The following is a 16,312-nucleotide window of genomic DNA, read 5'->3' as shown; positions in this document are numbered from 1 at the left end:
TATGCAGTGTATTTTAAAATTCTTTCCTTACTTTCTTTTAACACTTATTAAAAGATTTAACGTATCAATGAATGAATGAATTTTTAGTGAATTGTAGTATAAATATTTATATTTCACATGACATTAAAATATAAATAATACATATGAAACATTCAACATAAACTACATTTCGTTTTTATCACAAAAACTTTGACAACTTCTTATGCCATCAAAAACTATCTTTCTCGCAGTCAACACATTTTTTAACATAATACTTTTAGAGACATGAAATTTAAATATGTATATTTTTTTATTAAACCTGACTGACTTTACGATTGCGTAAGTCACATTTTAAGTCGTCATACGTTGCACTTAAAATGTAGTAAACAAAAAACTTCACTAATTCTTAAAAAGAAAAAATTAATCCAACTGTCAGCAAATCCGAAATCAGTCGGTATTATACGGAACTACATTACAAATGTTCATCCGAATTGGTACTTAATCTTCTAATAATATCTTCAATATCCAATTCAACTTTCTCACCATTAGTCTCCTCGAGGCTAATTTGAATCTTTGGTATGGCACCAGTACTGACACCCTCAATCGACTCAACTGGCGATTCACTTTTTTCTTTCAACCTCGTCGCTCGCCACGAGTTTTTCCTGTGATCGTTGATGACAGCGGCCACTTCATTATCGACATTCTTCGACGAAGTAGGCACTTGATCATTGGGTAAAGATTCTTGCTCACCTTCGGTTACGTCACTGTTTTCCGAGCCCGCTGAGCGTCGTTTTTGAACCTTCTCTTCCATTGCTACTCCTTCAAATGTTTAAAGATCAAGACATCAGACTATTCGTAAGAATTAAATCTTTATAACTGACGTTACCTTTATTCGTGGCGGCATCGACAGATTTGCTAGCCGGGAGGATCTTCTTCCACCTTGCGAAAGGCGTGTCGTTCTCCAGCCTTCTTTCTGCGATTTTGAACATTTTACGCCTTTCTTCCGTTCGTTCTTGTCTAAGCTGAACCTAAAGGAAAATATAGACACGATTATAAAAAAATTTATGTACATTACCCAACATACCTTCAAATCATTATTTGACTCCCTAAGAGAATTGGTCAACGAAACCATGTAATAAATGATCAATGTCATGAGAACTATTAACGGGATAACTATACCCGGAGACGCAATGTACTCCAATACTCTGAAAAATAATTTTTGAAAGAATGAGTGTTCGCGTTAAAAGTACAAATATATAGAAATAAACAGTTGGGACGTACTTGTAGTCATGAACGTATTTTGGCAATGCATTTTTAAGGCTCCTCGTAGCTAAATAATAGATCCGCTCGTTACCGGAAAATGGTCCGCAGTGCCATGATGGTTCTACCCAAACAATGGCATAACCGACAGGTAACACACATAAAAATAACATCGTCAGTAGTAAAGCCAGATAAAAGTTATTCGATCTAAAAATATAAAAATAACGAATAAATTATGTGTTGAATAAAATTATATCATTGACATTTTATAATACTTCTACCTTGAAGCTCTGAAAACAATTTCGTGTGGTACATTGCACGTAAGGACAGTCCACGATCGCAAATACATCAGAATAACAAGTTTAATGACGTTGAGAACTATCAGGCCTGGACTGAAGAAACTACCCATCCAAACCATTCCTGCAAGTTAGCGTACGTAAATTCCAAGAAACTCGAGAGACTTCGTCTTACTTGACTTTACCTTGATTATTGACTAAATGTAAGATATTCTCGGCGATTTTGAAATCACCATACTGCGGAAACTTTTTCTCAAGATCCCAGCACCAGCAACTGTTGACGTAACGCACGAAGAGTGCGCGAAAAAAGTCAATAGCCATTGTTGACAGTATGGTTATCGCGAGATCCATCATTGTCAATTTCGCTATTTCCTGGCCAAACATTGTCTCCCAACACAGGCCACGCAACAGGCGGCGAGTTTTCAAATCTAATGTTTTCGTTGACACTAAAACGTTAATTAATGTCAGTTACTTCTAAACGCTTAATAGAAGATTTATTTTATAAAAATTGTATCCTACCAGAAACATTATCAAGTTTGATAGTTCTATTCTCGCAAATACGTTGATAACACCCGACAATTTTGCCAACCCCCTGACAAGAATTAGCATTCACGGTATAAGGCGTCGATGGAGATGTAGGATCCGTTATTTTCTCGGTATTCAAACTCTGAACGCCAGGTACATCCGAAGTTTCATTGTAATCCAGTTCAAGAAATCCATAATCACCAAAATTCTCGTGTGGATAATCGTCATTCACAACGTGAACTCCTATATCATTATCATCAATGTTAGGAATTCCTTCAATGACAATATCATTGTCGTCGATTTGCGTGACTGGATTCCATACTGAAGGCACGTCGTCCGAATTAATACTATTATCTGTAGACGTTGTTATGCTTAAATTGTCCATCGAATCGACAGTTGCCGTGGTTCTTGAGTTATCCATGAAATCGGTGCTCAAGCTATTCGAAGGCGAACTAAAGCTGATCGTAGATTCAGTGAAATTATTCATCTCAAACATAAAAGGATCAATTGTGTCGTTGCGATCTTCTTCACGGAAAATCGACCAATCGCTGAATATACTGTTCACGTCAAATGGACCCAATGGAATTTGGTCTTGAGATGCGTTGAATATGTTGTTGTCCATCAGCAGCGTATACTTTGTCGTTTCAGCGCTGAAACATTATTAATAAGATTATAAACTCCGCATGTTATATCGTAATTATTATTAACCTTACGCAGTCAAAAGTTGAGGCGGCGAATGAAATATTTTCGCTGCGTTATTCGTTGAAAAGTTCGAGCTTATGATTAAACTCATAGCAGTTAGTGATAATACTGTTTGAAGTGTACTTGGCTCGCCGCAAGACACCGGTACGTTAAAGCACATGAATTTAGTAATCGACTCCTTCGGCTTCAAACTTTGCAGCTTTTCGTCCTGCGTGTGACAAATTATTCTTACTAGTTGTCGTTTGGGTTGAAAGCTGAGTGAATTTCGACTTACCGACGAGTTGATTTTTTTGAAAAGAGCGTATATCAACGAGTACATGTTGAGCAAATTAAGAATCATGATGCTAAAAGAAATTGAGAGAGTAAAACCGTGTACTTCGAAATAATTCGTATTATAGCAATGCAGAATACGAACATACCGACCAAGCTGCAGTCTCAATTGTTTTCTCGGATGATAGCTCTCAATAATTCCAAGAACTTCGAAGACGAATGGAAAGCTGTAAGTGATGAGTGTCATGACGATGGTGATTTCGTTTTGACGCCACCAGCTGCTGTTGGCAGCGCGCACGTCTTCACTGCGATCGACCACTTCCACAACTGCCCAGGCTGACAACACCAACATTGCGATCACCAGCAGATTGACGAAGATACGGATGCTTATGACTTTCCAGCTGCAACGTTTTCTTTATCATTTATCTTAGAGTTAGCGATTGTTGGTCTACGGTTTTCATCACGACTAAGGCACATCTATTTGACACGAAGAGAAGCTGCGTGGTGGTTGTTTATTATTTTTTGGTTTTGTAGTTTGATGTAGGTTTTGCGAAGTTTCATGGTTGGATAATTATTTTTTAGTCCGATTAATGACGGTTCAGTTATTGATGCCATGATTGGTTGAATATATACAATATCTTTTTCAACTCAATGTAAAGCTCGTGACAAGTGATACAAAATTAAAAGGAAAAAGTAAAAATTATATGAGTACACTGATATGTATCACACATGCTGTTGCTACTAAACAAAATAATCATCGATATAAAAAGATCTCACTTTCTCTCATCGCGATGTTTTTCCGACTCTTCTAGCAATGCCTCCTTCAATCCCAAAACAATACTGCCAATTCGATTGTGAGCTGTCTCGTCATTTCCAATCATAAAGTCCCACCCGGTAAACAATTTCCATGAGAACACGCACTCATCTTCCTTCTCCGAGAGCTTACTCATGCGCGAATTTTCCGCCATCCTACAAAGAAAAAAAAAAAAATAAAATAATCGACGTCTCGTTGAAGTATTCTCGGAAGAAAAACGCACTTTCTTAATATCGCGACGAAGCTGTAGGTATAGACAACGAGATTGACGACAAAGTAAGCCAGCGGCAATTTGTAGGCTTTGTAAGTGTGCTTGTTGGAGTACCAGCCGTAGAAGAACGGCGAGTACTTGAGATTGCCCTCGAACTCCCAGAGGGTGAGGAAGTGATTGGCTTTGACTTGCTCCTCTGGCAGCATCGTTTTGCGCTCGCCCGCGTCGTCCGTTGCGTTCTGCACCGTCGCTAGAAGCTAAATCGACGCGTTACGCGATGGCAATGCTATTGGTGGCGTTTCGCGGTGCTCTACCTCGGGAATGGCGACGAAAGTCATGAGCACCACCGAGATCACAATGTTCACCCAGAACAGCCAGCGCAGGAATATAAAGTAGGACGCGACTGCCGAGCCGAATTGCGACTCGATTTGCTTGATGCGTCGCTCCCACGGCACCAATACCGTCTTAAAATTGATCAGCTCTCGCTTGAAGTACTGCCACTTCTGCAACAGCGACATTTCCGTGAATCGCGCCATCGGGCGTTTGACGCATTGTACGGGGAACCTTGTTGAGCAGAATGGAAGCGCGCGCGATGGCATCCCGAGTGCTGCGCGTCTGGGCGAGCCTCTCCTGCAGTTTGCCCTCGTGCTTGCTCACGTAGGCTTTGGCTTGGCGCACGAGCTTCAGCTTCTTCCTCAGCGGCCACGGCTGCTGCTTCACGCCGTGCAACACCTCCTTGTGCAGCTTCACGTTCTCGAAGATTTGATCCTCGATCAAATTCGTCGCGCCAGCATCCTCCATCGAGATTGCCGTGCTGCGGCCGAGAAAGACAAAGAAACGAATTCATCGCGGTGCAAAGAGTAACAAGGAAAAAAGAAGAAATCGATCGGAAGGCGCGCGCTTACTCGCCGGAGCTGGTCGTGAAAACGGACGATCGTCGTCGAAGTGCCGTCTCGGCGTCAGGGCTGAACGGCGAAGAAGGTCGTCGCTTTCGCCGACTGTGGCGTCGAGACGAGTTGCGCCTCTGTATGATAGCGCACGCCGACGCCGAGTAGTCGTCTTCCTCGCCACCGGCCTCTTCGCTGCCTGCAGTCGCGACAGCAGAATCGTGATTCAGTGCTTTGCTTCCGATTTCATTTTTTTCAAGAATTCCAAAAGTATTCACCGTGATAAGAGTGCAATCGCTGCATGTCGGGCGATGGCCGCTTGATGAGCGCGGCATCGAGGGTAGCTCGTCTACGCGGTGGATGATGATGATTGAAATCGAAATCACTGCTTGGCGGCGGTTGTGACGATGATTCCGCGGCGTTATCTTCGCCGTTGCGCTCGTCGATGGCGAACGTCACCGAGAGTCGATCCACCGATGGTTGTGGTGACGACGGTTCCACCTTTATATTACATAGTGGATTGCATTATCAAATGTCGAATTGTCGGGTGAATACGTTTCAAACAGTTTCACAGTGACATCCTTTTTTCCGGCTATCAGTGAATGAGAGACGAGTAGATATACAGTGTTGCAGCAAAAATGCTTCCAGCGGACTGTATATCAAAGCCTAAATGTGATTTATGATTCGCATATACCCTAAACATTTCGTGATTGCGTGGAATTTATGGTAACGGTTTCAGAGCAATAGTTTGTGAAATACGTACAAGATAAAAGACTACTAACGTTATCGGGATAACGATTACGCTTGTCTGAGTGATTTTAAATCGAAAATCGTGTTATAAAATCATTTCTCTCATTTCACTTGATATAAATAACTTAAGTATGAGGGAAATAAAAGATATCGCATAAAATAACATCGTTTCGAAGGTGGATCGTTTGATCGCGCTTGAAAATCATTATCACACTTGGGCAGCAATCTGAAAGCTACAACTAAATTCTTATATCTGGTACAGATATACCGGCGCACCCACTACAACTAGTAGGCGAAGAAAAGGACGTAATGAAAAAAACAAGTAAAGCACACGTGTATAGACATTGGTAACTAGCAATAAATCACTTGTACACACCACTTATATGCTTTAATCAGAAAGCTCATGTGCGGCCAAAGCTTCCCTTTGCGTGATTTTGCGTGCTTTCATTCCCGCGTGATCGCGCCTCGTTACAATACAGTATTCTTTGAACAAAGTTCAGCGATGTTATTTCGTGAACGTCTACGCGAAAATTGTTGATTGTTATAAAATCCATTATAAAATATTGTCAGCTTCTTCTTTCATCGTATTGCTTAATGTTTTCGAAGCTGAACGCTTGGACAATAATTCAAAGTTTTATTGAATAATGAAAAACAACTTTCAAGTATCAAAACTTCTCATGATTGCAATTATTTTGACATATATATGTAACTTAGTGAAATGGTTTTCATTGGATATCTTATAAACACTGAATAATTGGCGCAAATTTTCACTTATAACCGTTAAATGTTCGAAAATCTCTTTGTCAATTTTTATCACTTGCTGTACCTATTTTTGGAATTTTCTCTCGAATATTTAATACTTTTGCTTGTATATAACTCAAATTTCAAAAATTTTTATAACTTTAAGAATTTTGAAAGAAACATTCGTAAGAAGAGGAATGTATTGTACTAAATTAAATGATACTTGAATATTGATAATCGTAATGAATTTATTACAGAAAATGTATGTATGTATAGTCTGAAATATTTTATGTACATATTTTTAGATTAGAATTGTCAGTTCTGATATTACATTAAGTTGAACCTGCTGTTAGATAGCGAAATAGAAAACTAACTTTTGCACACTGTTGTTTCGTGAAAATGGACATAAACCAATAATAATGTCTTTCAAATCTTTCGATAATTGAATGCAACATTTATGTCGTCATGTTCTGTTTTAATTAATGGATCAAAAAATATGATATCTATCTCTCAACGTGACAACTAAAACTATTCCTTTGAAATGAAAGGTTCTTTAAGTGATGGAATTTTTTTTCTAAAAATAAACTTGTCAATCTCCTGTAATTAACGAGCACTTGGCAGATTTTATAGAACGGTAAATCCTTAAAACACTTTAAATAAACTCAAGTTCTTTGCTGAAATCAAACTCAACGTGTAAGCATGAAACTTGCACTTTTTTCGACTACATGTCGATGACATATAATTCTTTTATGTCTAAGTAAAATCAAAAACGTTATCTATCGCTCCGCCTATCTTAGGACGACGCGTAGTACATCTATTCTAGCACTTCTTGCATCGCAACAACATAAGCACACTGCAACGTTGGCTCAGCAAAGACTAATTAAAAAAATATGTGCACCTCACGAGTCATCGTCATAATCACAGGTCACGTGAAGATAGTTATATTTTAACATTTAGCAAATTTTCTCATAATTTGAAGGTTTACTATTTATATATAATACGCACGCATAATAATCAGCAATTCATCATTGAAGCACTTATTGAAAGAGCTTTTTATAAATTTATACCGTAAAAAAATATCTTTTTAGAAATCACACGTGATAAAAAAGTGTTTCCGATATTGATATAACGCAGATGTACTTTATAGCTTGCAGAAAATTCATGGTATAGTCGAGCTTTTTCATTTGATAGATCGCCATAATTTTGCGTACAATAGCGTGATGATATTTCTTAATAAATTAGCACATCTATCTTATTTCAGATTAGCTATCTTTTGAAAACATGAAACACAGAAACCTTGTGCTCTAAACTACAGTGTGATTTATGGCTGTCTGACGCCCCTAAACATTTCGTGATTAAGAAAAATTTACGTACATTTGCGACACGTCGTATACATTAGAGATGATGGTATCGCGCTAATAAAACATAAAAATAACGTAAAGCTCATTTACATCTCTAGGCATTGCAGATGTAATCGGTTAAAAAATAGTGGAGAATCGGTAACTCGATTAAATCTGTGCGACAATCTTCTCTCGAACTGACGATTTTTCAGCGTTCCCAAACGTTCCTGAACGTTGTAGAAATAGTTTGCCAAGCGGTCAAATAATCTTGTATTCCACTTGAATAACCATTCGTACATCTCGCATGGTCGGCCAAGCTCGCGTCGCGAAAGTACTCCCCGGTCAATTCCATCAGTACTCACTTGTCCATCGTTGTTTTGCTGATGTTGAAAGAGCAGCAACTTGCTGAGGTGCTTGATCGCGTGCATAACTCACTTTCTCTCTAGATCCGGCGAAAAACGAGCGACCAAAAATTCGCGCACCCACTACCGATCAACATGATCAAATACAAGTCGACACTAGACGACGGCCACTTGTTCACTAAAGACTTTCTCCGCGTACGAACTCACGCAGTTGGCCAACTGGCCGCACCTACCGTCTTCGAAGGGCCATTATTCATAAAACAAGAGCGAGAGAGAAAAAACCAGGACAACCTGCAATCACGACGCGCGTGTGCGTTCCGGGGGAGGAGCTTCTCTTTTTTCCAGATTTTCACGTCTGATAGCTGCTTCACTTTTTTCATATATATTTCATTGTTATGAGACACGTCAAAGGTATATAGAGTTATAGAGGGTTGTAAATTAAGCCATTTTGGATTTATTATGGTTAGAATTAGCTTATAATATTCTGTATTCGAAATTAAGATACGTAATTAATGACTAATTAATTAATTCAAAATTTTAAAGTGATGAGCGAACGTCTGTATGTATACCGATATGATCATAACTTTTATGGGTACCAAATCTATTTTGAAAAAAAAATAAAACTTTTCAGTTCTTCATTTTTCGAGCTGAAATTGCACCGACTCTTGTTTCAAATTCTTCCACGTTTGAAAATTGAAAATTGATTTTTTTTTAATACTAATTTATGATTTTTACGTTCTTTTGTCAGTTCTTAATATCTATGTGAACGTGATTTAATATTACTCATGAAAATTTAAAGTGCGAAAGTATCGTTTGATTTTCTTATCAAATCGCTCGTTTGATCTGAGCCTAGTGATACCATAAAAACTCATTAATCGCAAAGAAATTCTTTTCCCTACAATCATTATATTTTCGTAGAAAATTACCTAAAAATAATAGCTCTTCAAATGCGTTATCTCCTCGGAAAAAAAACTGTTAACGCAACAAAGTATACGTATTTTTGCGCAGTTAGCGGCGCCGCGCCCATGTTGCTAACGACGCGCGACTCGTGAAAGGTGGAAGAAAGCTTACTTATATACGTGTATGCGTCGACGTGTTGGGGAAGATGATAAATTACACATTGTACGGATGAGACTTTAATCAGTACATATGATCTGAACTACTACTACGTGACTATACATTTCAGCAAATCCAACCATGGATAAATTAAATTCACTCCACTACCCATTTACTTTTATAGAAAGAATAAGATTCATTCGGATATGAGCTTCTCTATTATTGTGATTTTTTCTGTAAGCGTGGTTAAACATCATTATAAGCTGGTTAGAACCTTTCTTGCGCGGCAGAATATTATTTGTTATTTTACGTGAAATTCATCACAAAGCTTTAACTAATGTATCGGTTTGAACGGTGGCTTTTGGATGAGAATTTTTAATTCGCAATTGATAAAGTAACCGTATAATAAGAGGAAACACAACGTTGGTCTGGATGCTAGAGTAGAAATACTTTTAATAATATTTACGAGATTCTCCATTTGAATATGTCGTCCAGATTGTATAAATGAAATACTGTATAACGAGTTTAAAAATGTATATTAAGTGCATCCACGCATTATACGAATCTCAGTACGGGTGGTTAATGCTTTAGCTACCTACATCATGCGAAAGCGCTGCGAGCACAGTACCTAGCTACGCATAACTCACTCCAGGCTCAAAGCGAAAAGAAAAGAAAAATCTCATGAATCTCGTATACGTAGAGCTCTGTCGTGTCTGTCCTTCCAGAGTGCAAACACACCCTTTTCGCAGTTAATAATCACGCCACACGTCGGGAAAAGATGGAGGAGGAGCGCGCGAAGGGAGCTCCGCTGACCGAAAAAAAAACTCATCGTACACACAGCGTCGCGTGCGCAACTCGTGACCTCTCGCTCAGTCACTTCGCTTGGACGGCGGCGCTTGAAGCGCACCTGTTTGTTAATTAGCCTCTGTCGGATCGAAACGTTGTTGCAGCACGTTTCTGCGGCTGCGATGCAATGGGTGCTGTACGCCGTAAGATAATGCTGTCGGTTTTTTTCATAGTTTTCGGTGAGTGTGCGTTCGACACTTGGTTCGACACTTGGTTCGACAATAGGTAAATGAGAGCAGAAGAATTTACTGCGTAACTGTTGAATATGATTGCGAATAAAATTGAGGCGAGCTAGTGAACTATATCTCGTTTGCTCGTTTCGTCTACGCACACGAACCTTTTATACTTTCTTTGTTTCCGAAATACTTCTTACTCTAATTTGCCAAATTGAAATAAAGTAGTTTCTATTTTTAAAAGTAACTGTCATTGACTTATCATAATTTTCAATGCTTATGACATTTATCTTTTGATTCGGTACAACCTAGGGTCAATACACGATTCGGCTGGATACAACTACAACAACCAAACACACTTTTCATAGTTTCATTTTTCTAATGGATTGATAATCTTTCCACAAATCAGCATGAATATAAGCCTAATTATGAGAACTCATTGTTTATAATTTTCGATAATTGATATACTAAAAGTATCTTTACGATATTAAAAAAATAGGATGTAATGTATATACGTTAAAAATTATAATTACGCTGGCAGAAATATATTACTTATTCGTACAACGATTCATATAATTTTCGTGACTGACTATGATGTTTCAAAAGAACTATGAGATGAAATACATAAATGGAGTAAATAATATTTGACAAGAGGTGTCAACGAATGTACGCTAAACATCATTGCCTATTAGAAAGAACAAAGAAAAGTTCAATCAAATGTACATTTTATTCGATTTTTAAAGAAATAACGTACCTTTGCATTCGATCAACAAGAGACATATTCCCTTCACAAACTACGCGGGCGATTCCAATTACAATGATTAAAATCTACGCGACCATTGCTCACCGCTTCACTATCTCACCGATGACAGACAAAAATTCTTCGAAAACCATGCACGCATATACATTTCCGTCGACTAAACGAATCTTTCAAAAGTTGATGTGGTACGACGAGCGACGCGCCTTCACGGATGGTTATTACACATAATGCACGATATTAATTATTCCGCTATCGTATCTCGCACATATGGTGCCTATTATATTAAGTAGATATAAAGCATTTTTATTTTCTTCATGGTTATATACATAAAAAGAAAGGCGTGAAATAATCATCGATAACGATCGTTGTGCACGCGACACGCCCTAATAAACGGAAGTCACGAGATCGAGTTTTATATTAAAATAATATATGACGTGTAATGGTCACATATGGGGGATTGAAGTTCCTTGTTTCGGTGGCTACTGATGTTCGATCGACCGGAAAATTGTGGCGTCGAATTGAGATTAACTCTTTTCTTTCTTTTTTCGACGTCAGAGTGGGCGAAGTTAGAAACAGACGTGTAATGCTGGTTAAACATGATTAAGTGCTCAATTTACTCCCCCCTTTGTACGAGGATTTCGGTACAATTGGCTTTAATTATTATCGTTACTCGATGGCTGCGCCTATTGGGAAACGCATTTCTTTTCGCTCATTGACATCTGACGACTTTTCACAAAGTAACTGGGATGCAAGAGCTCGGTCGCATTTTCAAAGTGAAATCTGTCAAAAGCGAGAAATCCCAAGCGCCACCGAGGAATTTAAAGCGCGGATGAAATCCGGGGCTTTGAATCACCCACCTGTGAAGCAGATAGTCGTGGCACGACCATGGCATGTCTGCCGGCTCGCATGTCAACCCTCAGGATTCCTTGGGACTGTCGTCTATGAGGTCGACTATTACCATTGGCTGTTTGCTGGCGTACGGTCACGTCAGTTGGCGACAGATTGGATTCCGTCGATGAATTTTGGCTCTCCTCCACGTCAACTTTCATCTCTTGCTCTTGCCGGTTTTTCAACTTTCGCCTTGGAACTCCTGGTGTTCCGGTGTCCGTCACTCGAGCTCTCGCGCGAGCCCAGCCACAGCGCAATATGTCCGCGCGCGCGAACCAATGAGGGTTCGATCGCACAGCCGCTCCACGCGTGAGAAGGGACGCGCGAGGCTCCTCGCACGGGTGACCGCGTTGGACTACTAATGAGGCGAGGATCGCGTCAAAAACGAAACGCACACACGCGGAGAGGAGAGAGATGTCCGAGCAAATTGTCTGGAGCGGAGATAATGAGAGACTCAATGCCGTGACGCGTTGACTTTTATGCGCCACTCCTATTCCCAACTGGCTTGCACACATACCCGTCCGCGTCCTTTGAGTATACACGTGTGTGCGTTTATACGGAGTTCGAGGGATGAATTAATTAGAGTACTTTCGTGAAAGGCTACACGATGTCCTGTGCACGTGATACTTCTTTTTACTTTCAAAAGTGGTGGGCTGCTTTTATGACCTTAACACGCTTTTCTTGCTTGATAGGGCAAGTATATATATGAGTGGATGAGCTTCTCAGAGCTTTGTGTTACATACAATCATTTATTATTCGCTTTTCTTAGAGTTTCGATCTGTAGTTTGAACGTTATGGTATTTATAATATGTAAAACGATGAATAGACGGACCAGCTGTTTACGATAGTCTAGGAGTGCATTTCATCGCTGATACATTTGAAAAGAAAATAAAGCGTGTCGTTATTTCAAGGAGCATGCGGAAGGTAAGTTAAATTTTTGGGCCCTAGGCTACGTGCCTTATTGATTTGAACGTCGTTCACACTTCATCGCGACCAAACTAATCATGAACGAGCCTTCCGAATTCAACTAATAATTTTGAATGGTCAGCACGACCCACGTGACTTTGGAATGACTTTCAGCTGCACCACGATAACGTCTATACTGATACTTGCCGACATGCGAAATGTTAATCTTGCTCCACATCGTAGCTAATAGCGACCACTAGAATACATACAACTCTTATTTAACAACACATTATCCCATCTTCCCAATATTAAAGCTTTGCAAATTATCTATTTCCTGCTCACCTGATAATGCATAGTCCGACAAGTGTAAAAATTGAAACAATCGCAATAAGGCACGTATTGCAAGAAAAAATACTGTCGTAAATAAAGTAATAATTTGAATATTTTCCAATAATAATCTCAAAATATTTTCCGTATGAAGATATTTAATGCGTAGAATTTCTTTCGGTGCAAACGGAACTTTTAATCTTCCATAAAAATTATTTTACACTTTTGTATTATGGTTGTAACTGCAGAAGGTTCAAACATAAAAATTATAGTATCTATTGCGGTCAAAATAGAAGCAAAGTATAATGGTATAAAACGTTTTGAAAAGATAAAAATTTCTTTGAAAGTCTATCTGATTATTGTATAATCTTTTATTATTACTATGAACTAATTAGTTTTAAGAGAAAAATGTATGCTTTTCAAAATCATGATTGTGTTCTTTTCAGTTTTCGGCGTCGAAAAAAGATAGACCTCAAAATAGGGCACCACTGAAATTTTCGCATTTTATTCACAGTTAGATGATTAGGAAGGACGGGGGTAATAAACCACTGAATATCGGTTTGAATATAAGAATCTTATCAATTGAATTTGATTAGATTATCAAATTAAAAAATAAATGATATAAGCACCAACAACGAAAATTTGTAGACTTGTAGTATCAGTCAAATAATAAGATAGTATAAAGCAGGTACGTAAAATTTCTAAAACAAATTATATTTCGGAAACAAATTATCATATTCTACTAAGATTAAAAATTCATTCTTATTAACATTTTAGTTAGTATGTCAAACTTAAATTTCGAACAACATTTGTATATAAAATAATTGCTATTAATAATAGTTATTTGAAAAAAATAATCAACAGAAAGCTAAAGTGCATCTTTATTTGAATGAGATTATCATACAGCTTACTGTATTTTCATATTTTTTTATTTTTGAAAGTTCAAACTCTCAAACCTACTGTAGTAATTACTGTTCATTTTAAGACAATATCATAATTGAATTTTACAAAAAATATATCATAATAACATCTAAGAATCCAGTATGATTTTATTTTCATATATAAACTAGAAAAGACTCAAATAAAATTTTAGAATTGAAACAATTTTCATATGCATAATAAAATATCTCTTATCATATGCGATGGAGTTCATAATTATAATTAAATTGATTTAATAAAAAGTTATCTGCATATTTCATTTATTTCGAGTGGAAATGTGCTGTAATAACTCTGAAAGCTTAAGATTAGAACATGGCACAAGTATACTCTACGTCACACATATATAGCGCATGTATACGAGCACCAGGAGTCGTGCACACGGGCTATTGGTGGTCGGTTGATTGTAAGGAGAGGGAGAGAGAGATAGCGATGGGCGATAGCGCTTACGAAGGAGATAGTCCACTTAAATCGCAATTGTTGAAACTATGAATAAATGGATTTTTATAGATAATTTGTCAGGTACTTTATTTTATTTTAAGAAGAGTAGGTCCATAGAAACTATCGCTTAAAACATATCTTTAAAAAATTCTGAACTTTGTGCGGTTGAAAACTTTTAGTTTGTTTTTTTATTTAACTTAGCATGTTGATAACTCTTGATGTATTTAATATTTTGAAAATGAAATCATATATTTGTTCTTTAAGAGTCAGTATAACTTGCTATGTCATTTTTATATCTATCCTTCTAGCATAGACGGTCAGAGTCAAAAGCACTGTATGTTGAGAAATATGCAGTGATTGTCAAACGCGAAAAATACATTACACCGCAACTTGCACTAATATCATAGCACATCGAGTTATGGAGCATCGCGCGCGATACGCATTTTCCATCAGTACCGCGCGAATAGTATCGTCGAAAATAAATTAAAATGCAAATTTAGTTTAATTATATATCATTTATTTAGGTGCAATACATTTCATCGTGCATCATGAATTCTTACTTGGACCAACTTGCACGTGACTGTTACGCAGAAATCAGTCAAATTGTCACTTATAGCTTTTGCGAAGGTGTGTGGTTACCGGACGATTATTTGGAAGTGAAAGATGCAATAGATAATTTCGAAATTCGCGACGACGATACTTGGGTTTCTGGTTTCTTTAAAACAGGTAAATAAAAGTAAATATTTCAATCTTTATTTGCGTCATATTTACACGCCGTATTATTTCAGGAACTACGTGGACAGAAGAAATGGTATGGTGCACAGGGAATGATTTGGACTTTGAAAGAGCTACGGAAAAATTGGATTTAAGATTTCCACTACTCGAGTAAGAAAATTATCATGTTGAAAAGTTGACTATATGCAATATGGAAAAATACTCGTTTTTATAGGGGCTCCCATGCACTTAGATCTAGATGTTTGTCGAGACGCTTCAACAATCCTATTTTTGGGCGAACTATTGAAGAAATCGCTGCATTGCCTAGTCCTCGGTTTATATGTACCCACTTACCTTATCACCTACTACCGAAGGCTTTGCAGCAACCAAACAGGAAAGCAAAAATCGTTCATGTGATCAGAAATCCTAAAGACACTTGCATTTCAGCCTATCATTTCTTTCGACGTATCGATGGTTTCCGTGGAAGTTTTGAAGATTTTTGTAAACTATTTATAAACGATAGAAGTATATATTGTTAGATATATGACTTTTAGAGATTTAATTTCCAAAAAATTAGTAAACGCTTTCTTTTTTTTTTTAATTTCAGTACCATGTACACCATTTTGGGAGCATCTTGTGGGATTTTACAAATATAAAGGTTCGGATAACATTCTTATTCTGAAATACGAAGACATGAAAAAAGTAAAATAAAAATAATCATATGGTTATGTGTCTTTATAAAGATATTTTAAAATTGTCATAAATTTGATTCTTGCAGAATTTACCTGCGATTATCCAAAAAGTTGCAGCTTTTTTGGGTAAGTCTTTCAGCGACGATCAAGTGTCTATATTAGCAGAGCATTTGAGCTTTAACAAAATGAAAGAAAATAAAGCAGTAAGTTACGAGAAGACCGGGAATCTCGATCTTGATAAGCTTTGGGGAAAAGAAATATCTACTTCCTCGTCTACATCTAGTCACATGAGAAAAGGAGAAGTTGACCAATGGAAATCAGAAATGTCACAAGAGATAATTGAATCGTTCAACGACTGGACAGATAAAAAACGTAAACTATATCCGGAGCTAGAAAGTGATTTCGGCTCTTATTAGAAATATAACAAAATGACGCC

The 16,312-nt window shown here is 37.7% G+C and overlaps 2 protein-coding genes across 2 annotated transcripts; one reads left to right on the top strand and one right to left on the bottom strand.

Moving 5' to 3' along the window:
- Positions 1 to 53: 53 nt before the first annotated feature.
- On the bottom strand, positions 54 to 11,996 carry LOC131672193 (transmembrane channel-like protein). The gene is made up of 17 exons (XM_058949256.1): positions 11,830 to 11,996; positions 5,223 to 5,445; positions 4,963 to 5,143; positions 4,622 to 4,871; positions 4,372 to 4,560; positions 4,070 to 4,314; positions 3,810 to 4,001; positions 3,182 to 3,433; positions 3,037 to 3,106; positions 2,774 to 2,970; positions 2,055 to 2,710; positions 1,721 to 1,981; positions 1,521 to 1,659; positions 1,261 to 1,446; positions 1,064 to 1,184; positions 830 to 1,007; positions 54 to 798 (listed from the first exon to the last, which is right to left on the bottom strand). Exons 1-17 carry the CDS (start codon positions 11,878 to 11,880, stop codon positions 452 to 454), a joined length of 3,738 nt encoding a protein of 1,245 aa, XP_058805239.1. The 5' UTR covers positions 11,881 to 11,996; the 3' UTR covers positions 54 to 451.
- A 779-nt stretch (positions 11,997 to 12,775) lies between these two features.
- LOC131672192 (luciferin sulfotransferase-like) lies at positions 12,776 to 16,292 on the top strand. The gene is made up of 6 exons (XM_058949255.1): positions 12,776 to 12,784; positions 14,995 to 15,196; positions 15,259 to 15,355; positions 15,420 to 15,685; positions 15,792 to 15,886; positions 15,963 to 16,292. The coding sequence occupies exons 1-6, from the start codon at positions 12,776 to 12,778 to the stop codon at positions 16,290 to 16,292; spliced, it is 999 nt and encodes a 332-aa protein (XP_058805238.1).
- The last annotated feature ends 20 nt before the right edge of the window (positions 16,293 to 16,312 follow it).

The sequence above is a fragment of the Phymastichus coffea genome, unplaced genomic scaffold (genome assembly GCF_024137745.1).
Source record: "Phymastichus coffea isolate CEN01 unplaced genomic scaffold, Cenicafe_Pcof_1.1 PCOF00145, whole genome shotgun sequence".
In the NCBI taxonomy this organism is placed as follows: Eukaryota; Metazoa; Arthropoda; class Insecta; order Hymenoptera; family Eulophidae; genus Phymastichus; species Phymastichus coffea.
Note: the sequence above shows the minus strand (reverse complement) of the source record. Positions and strands in the feature narration are given on the sequence as shown.

What these genes read in the sequence shown, in the direction of transcription:
- LOC131672192 (XM_058949255.1), top strand. An exon ending in TTAAGATTTCCACTACTCGA is followed by an intron (nt 15,356 to 15,419) that starts GTAAGAAAATTA and finishes TCGTTTTTATAG; the next exon opens with GGGCTCCCATGCACTTAGAT. An exon ending in TGGAAGTTTTGAAGATTTTT is followed by an intron (nt 15,686 to 15,791) that starts GTAAACTATTTA and finishes TTTTAATTTCAG; the next exon opens with TACCATGTACACCATTTTGG.
- LOC131672193 (XM_058949256.1), bottom strand. Translation starts at nt 11,880, where the DNA reads ATGCGAGCCGGCAGACATGCCATGGTCGTGCCACGACTATCTGCTTCA. An exon ending in CACGACTATCTGCTTCACAG is followed by an intron (nt 5,446 to 11,829) that starts GTGGGTGATTCA and finishes TGTAATATAAAG; the next exon opens with GTGGAACCGTCGTCACCACA. An exon ending in ATTGTTTTCAGAGCTTCAAG is followed by an intron (nt 1,447 to 1,520) that starts GTAGAAGTATTA and finishes TTATATTTTTAG; the next exon opens with ATCGAATAACTTTTATCTGG.